This window comes from Chenopodium quinoa, unplaced genomic scaffold (assembly GCF_001683475.1).
Source record: "Chenopodium quinoa cultivar QQ74 unplaced genomic scaffold, ASM168347v1, whole genome shotgun sequence".
NCBI lineage: Eukaryota > Viridiplantae > Streptophyta > Magnoliopsida > Caryophyllales > Amaranthaceae > Chenopodium > Chenopodium quinoa.
This window is the reverse complement of record NW_018744593.1, coordinates 6,509,238-6,521,535: the sequence shown is the minus strand read 5'-3', so window position 1 is coordinate 6,521,535 and position 12,298 is coordinate 6,509,238. Positions and strand designations below refer to the sequence as shown.

Genomic DNA, 12,298 nt, shown 5'->3' with positions numbered 1-12,298 from the left:
AGCTATGAGGATAGTCCACGAAGGAATTTGTGGAACCCGTGTTAATGACAAAATGGTAGTCCAAAAGATAATGCGAGAAGGGTATTATTGGACTACCATGAATAGGGATTGTATCAATATGTAAAAAGGTGCCATAAGTGTCAAATTTACGCTAACTTACAACATGTTCTTTCGTCTCTACTCTACACCTACACTTCACCATGGCCATTCTCTACATGGGGAATTGATATTATCGGTAAAATTACCCTTCTCGGGACAAGAGGTCATAAATACATCCTAGAAGAAATTAATTACTTCACAAAGTGGGTTGAAGCACAATCATATGCTAAACTCACTGGAAAACATGTAGCACTCTTTATCGAAAGGAATATTATTTGTCGACATGGAGTCCCACATGAGATGATAAGTGACAAAGGAACTCACTTTTAAGCAGAATGTGAAGAATTATTACAAAAATATGGTATTCAACATCATCACTCCTCCCCTTATAGACCTCAAGAAAATGGAGCAGTTGAGGCGGCTAATAAAAATCTAAAGACTATCATCGAGAAAATGACTGAAAACTTCAAGGATTGGCCTGACAAACTCCATTTCGCACTTTGAGGTTATCGCACGTCAATTCGCACATCAACAGGAAATACGCCATTCTCCTTGGTTTATGGAATGGATGACATACAACATGTAGAGCTAGAGATACTGTCTCTACGCATTGCATTAGAAAGCAAACTCTATGAAGTCAAATGGACTAGAGCAAGATATGAAGATCTAATTCTACTCGATAAAAAGCAACTAGAAGCTCTACATCATACCCAATGCTATCAAACCCGTATGGCTAGGCACTTTAATAAGAAGGTCAAGACAAGAAACATCAAAGTAAGAGACTTGGTGTTAAAATCTCTAAGGAAAAATATTTTTGATCCAAGAGGCAAATTTAGGCCTAATTGGTCCGGACCATATATCGTCAAAACCATTATGTCAGGAGGTGCGGCAAAACTAACTGATTTGGATGGCAATGAGCTCTCAAACATGACGAACCTTGACCAAATTAAAAAGTACTACCCATAATTACTTGAGTAGGACACTCAAGAAAGGTACGTTTGGCCTGATTCCTTAGGAAAAGATACGTAGGCAACCCTATACGGGGTGCGGCCACTTTAATTTTCACAAACCTCGCATCCCAGAAGCAATAAAAACTCAAGGCAATAGCAGCACCATAGAAAAGAGTCTGTCACTGGATGACAAACTACAGCACCAGGCGACAAATCTTATCGCATGGTAACAAATTTCAACGTCTGGCGACAAACGCAAAACAGCGGCACCGATTTTCTGCGAATATCTGGGCAAGTTCGGTGTATTTCGGAAAATTTTCGACTTTTGTACTCGAGAAAATTTCTGGAAAATAAAATAATTTATTTTCATTTCTTTAATAAATTAAATTTAAAAGTTGATTTAATTAAAAAAGCTGAAATTTCATTAATAAAATAAAGTAAAAAAATTATATTAATTATGGAATTTAAATAAAAGCTTAAATAAAATAAAATTTACTTTAAATTCAAACTAGTCTAATAAATTGGAAGTTAAGCAATGATTCAATATTTCCTCTCTTTCTTCGCCCTCTTCCAAATTATATCAACATCCTCTTCATCATCCATGACTTTAGCTAGAAAGCATCCTTTAGTGGACCTACATTCAATTTTAGAGTAAATGGTTTTCTCTTAGCTAAGTCCCCATGATTCTTTTCTACCCAAACCTTCTTTTCTAAAGAGTCAGCTTTTCTTTTCCCTTTATCCTTAATAGTGTCTTTCTTTTTAGGCATCACAGGTGTTTTAAATTCAACTTTTTCACCCAAGCGTTCCTTAACAGGAATCACTTTATCACCTTGACGACTCTTCACATTGGTTCTACTCTGCTTTTTCTTCATGTCCTTTTTAGGCTTATTAAGAAGCCATCTCTTCACATCATTGGGCAAGGAAGGAGGAACCTTTTGGGTAATCACTTCCCATAAAGGCCTAAAACTTCAATATGTGTCAAATTTCTCTACTTCTTGTGAAACAGGGACTTCATAAGGACGACGGAGATCCCTAGAGGGAATTATTTGATGTAGAACGTACTGCCTTTTTACCCTACAGTGATAATAAAAAAGTCATCTTGGTTAAGCTTGGAAGACGGCAGAAGGGCTGCTTGTTGACACCAACCATGTTCTAGATTTTACACCATGGGAAGACCCACTTGATAGCAAAGTTTCAAGAGGCAAAAACTTTATTCCACTCATGGCGACCCATCTTGGAGGAACGCTTCTTTCGCCTCACAAAACAATTTGGAGTGTATTTTTCAATATTGTCAGGAGGACTAATTAATTCTAGTCTCTCCATTAGCTATATTTGCAAAAAAATTCAAAACAAATAATTAGTATTACTATACAAAAATATGTTTTTAAAACCTGAAATTAAAAATATTATTTTTCTACCTGTAATAAAATTGGAGAGCCTCGAAAAGGTACTTTCCCACAATTAGTGGCATTGGATTCCTTCCAGATTCATTTTGCTCTAAGACAATTAATATAATTGCTTGGCCCTCATTAGTTCTACCACTAGTGAGAAGATATTGGTTAAGCATACAAAAGAGAAAAACCCTTTTTCTATAAACATGAAAAGATTCAAAATAAGGTCTATCAAAGTAGTGGCGTGCAAATTCTTTTCGATTGACTACGCTACCATCTATAATATTTGTTAGATCTCTGTCTTTTAAATTAAAGAAGCGCTCAAAATCTTTATAACAATACTCATTCCCTCTAGGGATTACTGCAAGATCTAATGAAGGGAAGCCTAGGATGACACCAAATTCTTCTGGTTAAGGGCTAATTTAACCACACCCTAGTCTAAAGCAATAATGTGTATCTGTATCCCAATATTCTAAGGCGGTATGAATGAAATCCATTTCATGATCTACCCCCTTAATACCATAAATACCTCCCATGTGAAAAAGTCGAGTTATTTTCTCTCTTTAGCAGTTAAGACCAACACCATTCATGATGAGTAAAATTGCTAAAACTCTTAGTGACTAAAGACATGATTATTTGTTGAGAAGCTATGACTATAATTAATCTGTTCAAATTATACAGAAAATCGGCAGATTACGGGGCTATTTATTTACATAATCGATGCAGTTTGACTTCGAAGAGGATTCGGAGGCAGCGCACTGGAGCGCTAGACGACAAGCTTGTTGCCTGGCGATAGCAGTAGCGCTCGGCGACATCGCAAAGCGTGTGGCGACAAGTGGCGTTGCAGCGCTTCCTCAGCGTGCTATGCAAAACAACGTTTTTCCTTGCTGTGACTCGAATTCGTACAACAACTTTACAATTTCTCCCTTTGTTCAATTATCCCCACACATATTAATTTAATATATTTTCATTCTTTTCTTTTTGGATTTATTAAAGCCTAATTTTAGGTTTATTTTAAGTCTGATTTATTTTTCATTTTTTTCTTTTTGGGGGAGAAAGTCGGATACCCTCCATCAGTAATAAAATGACGGTAATTTTTGCGCAAAATTAATCACAAATTTTTTGCACACACACATAGACACATAAAAATGAAAAATAAAATGCAAAGATAAAACAGTCATAATAGATAATAGTTTGTATATACTAATATGTCTAATAAATGAGTCAGTCGGCAAAGTCCTACAAAAGTCAAAAATAGAATAAACACATGAATAACTACGGTGCCGAAGGGCGCAGATGATGAGGGATGTTCATAATGTCAAAGAACATTGCAGGCCAAGGAGTATGCTCCTCACCAGCACCGGACTTGCTAGGAGTCGGAAACCTCAACTCAGGACCCGTTCACCCAGGGTCACCCTGTTAATGAATCAGCAAAGGCCGCGGGGCTGCTGCGACGACGAGACGACCTCATACGTCCCACCACCTATTGGAGCCGATGTCGCTTCTCCTTAACCCATCGGCCCAGTTCGTGTACCCTCAGATGAAGAACCCGAGCCCTCCACCGCCTCGGTCTGAGCAGCGTCAGATCGGCCACCAGAAGTAATGTGGCGACGCCTCGAGCCAGACCTAGCAAGCTCCCTTCTAGCCTCGGGTCTCATCCGAGTACATGAAGGGATAGGCTGTCCTTGCAAAATTAAATCAAGTCAAATGCAAAGAAAATAGAATAATAAACAATGCAAAAAGGGAAAAAGCTACCTCTTAAGTAGTGTCGTCGCGACGACAGGAAGCCACGTTCCTTATCCGCACCAGCTGGCTCCGGAAAGTGTCTATGCACCTCGCCATCGCCGTCACCACCTCACGCGAGAACTGTGAAGAAACAAAGTCAGTAACAATACGAGACAGATATAAACAAATAGTAAGCAAGTAACTCACCCGAGTCTGGTGACAAGGGATGGATCTCTCCACGAAGCGCTGATCCGCAGGAGCCGGAGGAATCATATCCTCAACAGGGTCGTACGTCCCCTGATAACTAATGGAAATCCTAGGAGGAAGGAACAAAAAATGCTCAGTCTGGCAAAAAAAGCAAACCAAAATGAGTAAAACACCACTTGGGGGCTACCAAGCAAAGAACTAAAAGACAAAAAGCATACCGCCGCCTCCTCAGACAAAACAGGGGTCGGAGCTAACAACGACAACAAGTCCTCCTTGTAGCATCGCCCCGAGCTAGCATAGGATCGACAAGGAGTACCAGCAGGCAACCTCTTTTCCAAGCTGATCAGCATCACATCATGGAACATGTGGCGAGGCGGAGGAGCAGGGACGACGAAGATCTCTGAAGAGTGCTGAATAGCAACTCTCTCACCAAGGTACACCGCCGCCTCGTACGTCCCCCAATAGTGTACAGCGCAGCTAGCGCAGGAATAACCAGACTATCCCGTGGCCGGTAAACTACCTCGGGCTCCTGCAATATATGTCTATAAGATAAAGCTCTATCGACAGGCAATACAAAGATGTAAATTGTTCAAAAAGAACATACCGAGAGGATCAGCTCTCGAATATGGGCAGTTTCTGCCTGATCACTCATGCGATCTCCCTAATAGGCGCCAACAGGGAGCTCGCGGGGAGATAGTATCACTGGCGCAAGCGACTGAAAGTACTCATAGAACCAAATCTACAAGGACATAAGAATGTTAGTAAATTCTAATAAGAATCTAGAGATAACTTTCAAAGAGATAAAGTACACTTCTAGGACTCTCTAGAAGATAGCGAGAGATATGTTTCCTGTGAAGGCTCAGAGGCGACAGGAGTCTCGCAATCTTCGCAAAAAGTCAGCATATGCAAAGCTGGCCCAATCGTAAGTCCCGATCAGCTGATGATCGCGGAGAGCAGGAAGGTGGTGGAGCAGCACTCGACTACTCTTGTTAGGGTAAAAAATCCTTGACAGCAAAATAAACACAAAGATGCGCACCCGCTGCTCTCTGGTGGTCGCATCGTCTTCAAAAGCTATCGCTAGAATCGACCGGCAAATGCATCTCGAGCTAAGTCGTGCTGGCTCCACCTCGGCATGGTCCCGAACAGCGATCGAACCCAACATCTCCTTGACTATTGGAGAGAAATCACTAATAGTGCTGTCGAATGGCAGCGCAATCGAGCAAAACTCTAGTCTCAAGATGAGACTTAAGTCGGTTGGGGTGACAGTCATCTCACTCCTAGGAAAGTGAAAAGTGTTGGTGGTATCCCAGAAGAACTCCACTAAGGCACGATCCACGTGGTGGCCTGTGTCAAACGAATACATGGCCTGAGTAGCCTGTAACAGGGCAGTCAGGCTACAGGACTCCCAAAGCCGTCGCAGCCCCTCATCGCCGCGTAAATACTTGTCGTACAACTTGCCTATGGATTCGTTGCTTTTACCGTGGCTACGCATCCTACCGCTAATAATCCCATGACGCACCTTATCAGAAATGTGGTGCTTAGGGGCGAAAAAAATGTCTGGTCATCCCACTCGGGGAAGGGACTAAGAGAAGTGGACAGATACGCGTCCTCCTGTACGAGCTCGTGCTTCCATCGTGTGTCTCGGGACCGGGAACCAGAACCTCGCTGTCTAGCCATACTATATTGTGAAAAATTGACAAAAATTAAGGCTCTATGGTATCTAAGGTTCGCCTAACCGCATCATACTATGTTCGCGGAAAGTAGAGTACGTAGTACGAAACAGAGCACGATTTCAATTCAAGCGTATACGACATTTTTCAAGCAATCAAACAATTTCTTGCAATACTATGATAATTATTGTGACAAATTGGAAAAGAATTGCTAGCAAAAACACAAAGAACAACACACATTGTTCTCACGACCTTAAGGGGTTCAACAATGTTGAATCGCTCATTCTTCACCAAATTGAGTCAAACAAATCTCAAAATACTCCAAGGCAATATACAAAAATAATCAAACAATTTCATGGCATAAAATTTGATAAACAAAGCAAATTGAGCAACATAATTTTCTAGTTTTCAAGAAATACGTCAATAAACATGTGCATAATTCAGCAAAAATCAAGTGAGATTGGAGAAAACTTACATAGATCAGCAAACTAAATGAATTAAGCTTCGATTTGCAACAAGTTTGAGCTTGTTTGGTTGAAAACGAGCGAAAACGGACGATTTAAAGTTTCGTGGCGAAATTTTGAACGAAAATAGCAGCAGTAGCGAAATGAGGAAGAAAGGGGTTTTATTCGGAAAACCCGAGTGCAGTGTTGTGCGACAGAGGCTGTCGCCGGGCGACAAGAAGAAATAGCGGCGACAGTTGTTTCTAAAAGCCGCAGTAGTGGCGATAGAATGTGAGGCATATCAAAATGATTATTTGGACTCTTGCAGCAGTTGGGGTTCCTTGGTACGCCAGTTAGACCCTCTCAACAACATGACATGATTTAGTAATCGGCTCGGTTACAATCACATTAAATGATCGACCTGATAAATGATTGTCTCATTTAGCTTAAAACGCCTAAACATTGGCTCATCGCAAAGGCACCGACTTAATGGTTCATAAGCAACAAAAGCACCGACCCAATGGTTTATAAACAATAGAGGCACCGACATACTGGTTCACAAGCAGCAAAATCGCCGACGCACTAGCATAACAAAAGTAAAGTTCAAGCGAACTTTAAAGGATCGACAAGAGTTGGTCTTCGGTGATATTCTGCGGAATATTATCGCAACAAATTAGGATGGAATCAAGCAAAGCAATCTTCGATCATGTTCCCTGGCTTGCAAAAGATGATCATAAAGCGGTAGAAGATCGTTTCAGGCAAAGCAATCTTCGATAGTATTCTTTGGCTTGCAGAAGACTATCACAGCGTAAATTAGAGGCGGTTACATGCGTAGCATTCTTCAGGAGATATCCCATAGCTTGAGGAAGATCATCAAAGCTCTTTGTTCAGTGACGCATGAAAATATCCAAAAAAAGCTCCAAGAGAGCGTTCCCTAACTTGTGGAAGGTTTTCACAACAGCAAACACAACAAACTGGTTACCTTTAGGGACGTGTGCTCGATGGTGCAAGATACGTGTTTCTTAACTCTTTTATCTGTTTTAAACTAACGCTAGTTTGCAGGTATCGGTGTTACAAGAATGATTTAGGATCGCTGAACGTTCTGAATCATTCTCCATCCCTATCGATACTTTGACTTTTGTTTTCGAAACTTGCGTTTCTCCAAACTCTGTCAAAGTGGGGGCTTCTTTAGACACCCATTTGTGTCTCCCCAAAACCAAACCCAGTGATGAATACCTTTTATGTCGAATCATAATCGAATAAAGTGAAAGTGTGGAAATTCTAGTGTTGCGGTTAGTTTTAATTAAATTCTTTCTCTTTATTTTCGAAAACCTATTTTATGAAAATAGCCAATCCGATTTAGTTTGGTCCGTGAAAAGGGTCCAATAATATTGTAGTTGGATTGGAATTGAAAAGAACATTCCAACGATATATTATAAGCCCAATTCCGATGAATAATAAGGAAGTTATGGCAAAATTACTAAACTCGGCCCGATTTGATCTTTATATGCGGTCCAATGATCTACAGGAGGGTCTGTTATGAATTATCATTCCTAACGCAATTAGGATTGAATATAGTCTTCTAGAAGGTTCTTTTGAATCCTAATGTGATTAGGATTGATAATTGAGTTTTATGAGTTTTATTTGGAATAAAAGAACTGTTTTAAATGACATTACGATTTTACCCCTCATATGGACTTTTACGCTTAATTTTATCAAGAAATATGAAAACGTGTGGAAATTTGCCTGCAGCATTGCACGCCAGGTTGTCACCTAGCGATAAGCCTGACGCGTGCGACAAAGGCAGTTGCGGCGTTGGCGTCGTGTTTTATTCTTCTTGAAACTCCGATTCTTTTTTATCTATTCCGGATAATTTTCATTATAAATAGCGTCCTTAAACCTCCGTTTTGAATCACCAACTCTCATCAAGTAAATCTTGAGACTCTCTCTCTTATTCTAAACCGCCTTTTCACAAACAAAATTCCACATTTACAAGACAAACCTAGCCCAATTCGAAGTTGTCTTTTCCCTAGACATGAAAGGTTTGGTTTATGAGGGTTTTGTCCCAAATTTCTATTTCAATGATTTAATTTAATTGTTTGATTTTATATTTTCCTTGAAGTTACTATACACTACTAGAAAATGGCTTAATACCGACGGAATTTTTACGACGGACCTATTTTTCCGTCGCAAACTTTAATTTCGGCGACGGAATTAATTTTGTTGCTAAAATACGTCGGAAAATGTGAATTGCAACGGAAATTCCCTCGCAAAATTTGCGACGGAATTTATTTCAGTCGGAAAATTAATTTTGCGACGGAAAATTCTGTCAAAAAATATTTACCGACATAAATAAATTCCGTCGCAAATATTTGAACTAAATATTAGGTTGTAAACCAGAAAGAACCAAGGAAAAAAACACAGGGGAAGAGAGAGAAAGAAAGAAAGAAAGAAAGAAAGAAAGGGAGAAAGAGAGAGAAAGAAAGAGAAAGAGGAGAGGACGCGCCGCCGTCGCCGCCTTTGCCTAAGCGCGCCTCCTCCTCAGCGACCACCGGATCCCGCTGCCGCTGTTCTCCCCGACGGTAAGCCGCTGTTAGGTTTTTGTATTTTTTTTTTAAATTCGCAAAAGGCTGCACTAACCACTGGGGCTTGTGAACAACCACCACCGGCTTGTAGCAGCCGCCGTCACACCTACCCGGCCAGCGGCATTCCAAGAATTCCGGCTGCAGCAGGTATTTTTATAATTTTTTGTTTTCATGTTTTAATTTTTTTTTATTTAACCCTAACACCCCTTTTATTTCAGGTTCTTCAACCGTTCCGCCTCCTACCAGAACCACCACCACCTTCATCCTCCCGTTGGTAAATTACTGAACATAATTTGACCTTTTTTGTCATTTTTTTTAAATAAAAATTGACATTTTACACCTTAAATAATGTTTAATTGTTATTATTTGTAGGATTTGTATCTTTGCCTTGTTTTGAATCTCAATAAAAAGTGCAGATCTATAGGTTCGTGACATTCTAATTTCTAAAATTGTTATTTTAGTTTATACTTGGCATGTTAGTGCCTTAGATAAATGTTAGTTTGGTTTTCTTTAATTTTATTATAATAAATAATAATAGTTGATATGTTAGTTAAGTTTAATTTGGTTTGGCATTTTTATAATAATGTAAGACATGACATGTAAATTTTGTTTGGTTTAGTATAATAATGTATGACATGATATGTTAGTTTAGGTTGATATTTTATTATAAAAATGTACCGCATGATATGTTAGTTTACATTGATTTAGTTTATTATAATAATGTATGTTAGTTTAGTTTAATTTATTATTATTTAATAATGTATGTTAGTTTTGTTTAGTTTAATATAATGTATGTTAGTTTAATTTAATGCATGTTAGTTAATTTAGTAAAAAATATTTGTTTTATATAATTTTAAATGTAATGATTACTATATAATTGTTTATATCAATTTAATTACGAATATTAGTTGTTTATATATGATTGTTTATGTCAATTTAATTATGATTATGATATATTTGGTTTACTTAGAATGATTGTGTTATGTAATTTGCTTGGCATATTTTTAAATGAGCGTGTTATATTAACTTGATATATTTATGAATGAATCATTTGCATCATCATTTTCCTTGATACCTGTTCAAGGCATACTCATTAGGAGTATGTCTTGGATAGTCCCCAGTTGGGACTGTCCTTGGACGTTTATTCTCACTTAGCCACTTAGGTGGTGAATGTATGCCTTGTTATTGATTCTAGGGAACATCTTGGCTTATCATTTCTCTACAATGTTCTCTGGGTACATATGACGGGTTATCTAATAGCCTACATCGTGTACTTGGAGAACATAAGGGAAATGCTGCCGAATTTTTCATAAAATTGATAACCTGGCATATATTCGCTAGTGAGATTAAATGTCCAAGGATAGGTTAGGTTGGAGTGATAAGGACCTTTGGAAATCATGTACAATCTTATTATCATATTTTTAACATTTAGATGGTTAAGGAATATTCAATAAGCGTTGTGACTAATGTGATTATACATATTCATGAGTTTGTGTAGAAGTTGTAATCATGAAACGAACAGAACGTAGCCGGATGTATGAAAGGAAGGTTGGACATTCTATTAATCCAAAATTTGTGAAAGGGGTAGATGAATTCCTTAAATACGTGGAAGACCATCCCGAGAGTAGTAACCCGAATGAAGTTAGGTGTCCATGTTTTAAATGTAAGAACAAACGACTTTGGGATGCGGAAACTATTAAAATTCATTTGTACCGCAAGGGTTTCATACCTAATTACTATGAGTGGATGTGTCATGGGGAAGGCTTTCTGGGAGCTCCTGAAGGACCGTCAAATGAATACCGTGAAATGGTTTTCGATGCTTTTGGTCATAATGAAGATCAAGGGCATTCAGAAGAGGCAGAGGAGGAGCCTAATGCACAAGCTAAGCATTTCCTAGATTTGTTAAAGGCTTCCGAAAGACCATTATACGAAGGAAGTTCATTGTCTGTGTTAGAGATGGCTGCTCGAATTACTAGTCTTAATTGTGAGTATAATTTGCCCTATAGATGTGTTGGCGGGTTTGCTTCTTTTGTCAATGAGGCGATTTCAAACAATAACAATATGGCCGACACATTCTATGAGGTGAAGAAGATTGTGAAGAGGTTGGAGTTGCCTCATGAAAAGATTCATGCATGCCCGAAAGGGTGTATACTATTTTGGAAGGATGATGTTAAGCTATCTACATGTAGGGCGTGTGGTAGCGACCAATACAAAAAGACTTCTAAAGGAAGTTTAGTGCCTTTAAATGTTTTAATTAATTTTTCAATCACACCGAGATTGCAAAGGCTCTATGCAACCAAGAACATATCGGAGGAAATGACATGGCATTTGAAAAATCCTCAAGTTCAAGGCACAATGGCGCACCCTAGTGATAGTGAAGCTTGGAAACACCTCGATAGATGCTTTCCAGAATTTTCCAATGAGCCTCGTAATGTTTGACTTGGCTTGTGTACAGATGGTTTTGCTCCTCATGGTATGTTTGGGGGACAATATTCCTGTTGGCCTGTCATTTTGACCCCTTATAACATGCCTCCTTCAATGTGTATGAAAAGACAATTCATGTTCCTTTCGTTGCTCGTTCCTGGTCCTAATAACCCTAAGGGCAATTTGGATTTGTATATGCAACCGTTGGTACGAGAGTTGAAACAATTATGGGACGTAGGCGCAAATACTTATGACATTTCGAGGAAACAAAATTTCAATCTTTGAGCAGCCATCCTTTGGACTGTTAGTGACTTCCCAGCTTACGGTATTGTCTGGTTGGACCACAGCGGGTAAGAAGGCTTGTCCTTATTGTATGGATAAAAGCAAAACATTCTAGCTTGAACACGGTGGCAAAGTTTCTTGGTTTGATTGCCATCGCCAATTCCTTCCAACAGATCACCCTTTTCGAAATAGTAAAACTGCATTTTGTAAAAACAAAGTCAAAAAAGGTTCACCGCCACACATCATGTCAGGTGAGGAATTGTGGGAATGTGTGAGACACCTTCCAAAGGCAACTGATGGGCCGGAGGCATTGAAAAATCTCAAAAGAGCAAAAAAAGGGTGGTTCAAGCAATCCTCGTTGTGGGAGCTTCCTTATTGGAAGCACCCGCTCATCCGTCACAACTTGGATGTCATGCACATTTAAAAAAGAATTTCTTTGATCAGTTAATCCACGCCATTATGGATGTGAAAAAACAGACATGTGACACGCCATCGGCTCGAAATGACATAGCTAAATATTGT

General features: G+C 39.1%; 1 protein-coding gene across 1 annotated transcript; it reads left to right on the top strand.

Annotated features, from left to right (window-relative positions):
- The first annotated feature begins 10,579 nt into the window (after positions 1–10,579).
- On the top strand, positions 10,580–11,509 carry LOC110699872. The gene has a single exon (XM_021877385.1). The coding sequence runs from the start codon at positions 10,580–10,582 to the stop codon at positions 11,507–11,509; it is 930 nt and encodes a 309-aa protein (XP_021733077.1).
- Positions 11,510–12,298: the final 789 nt, after the last annotated feature.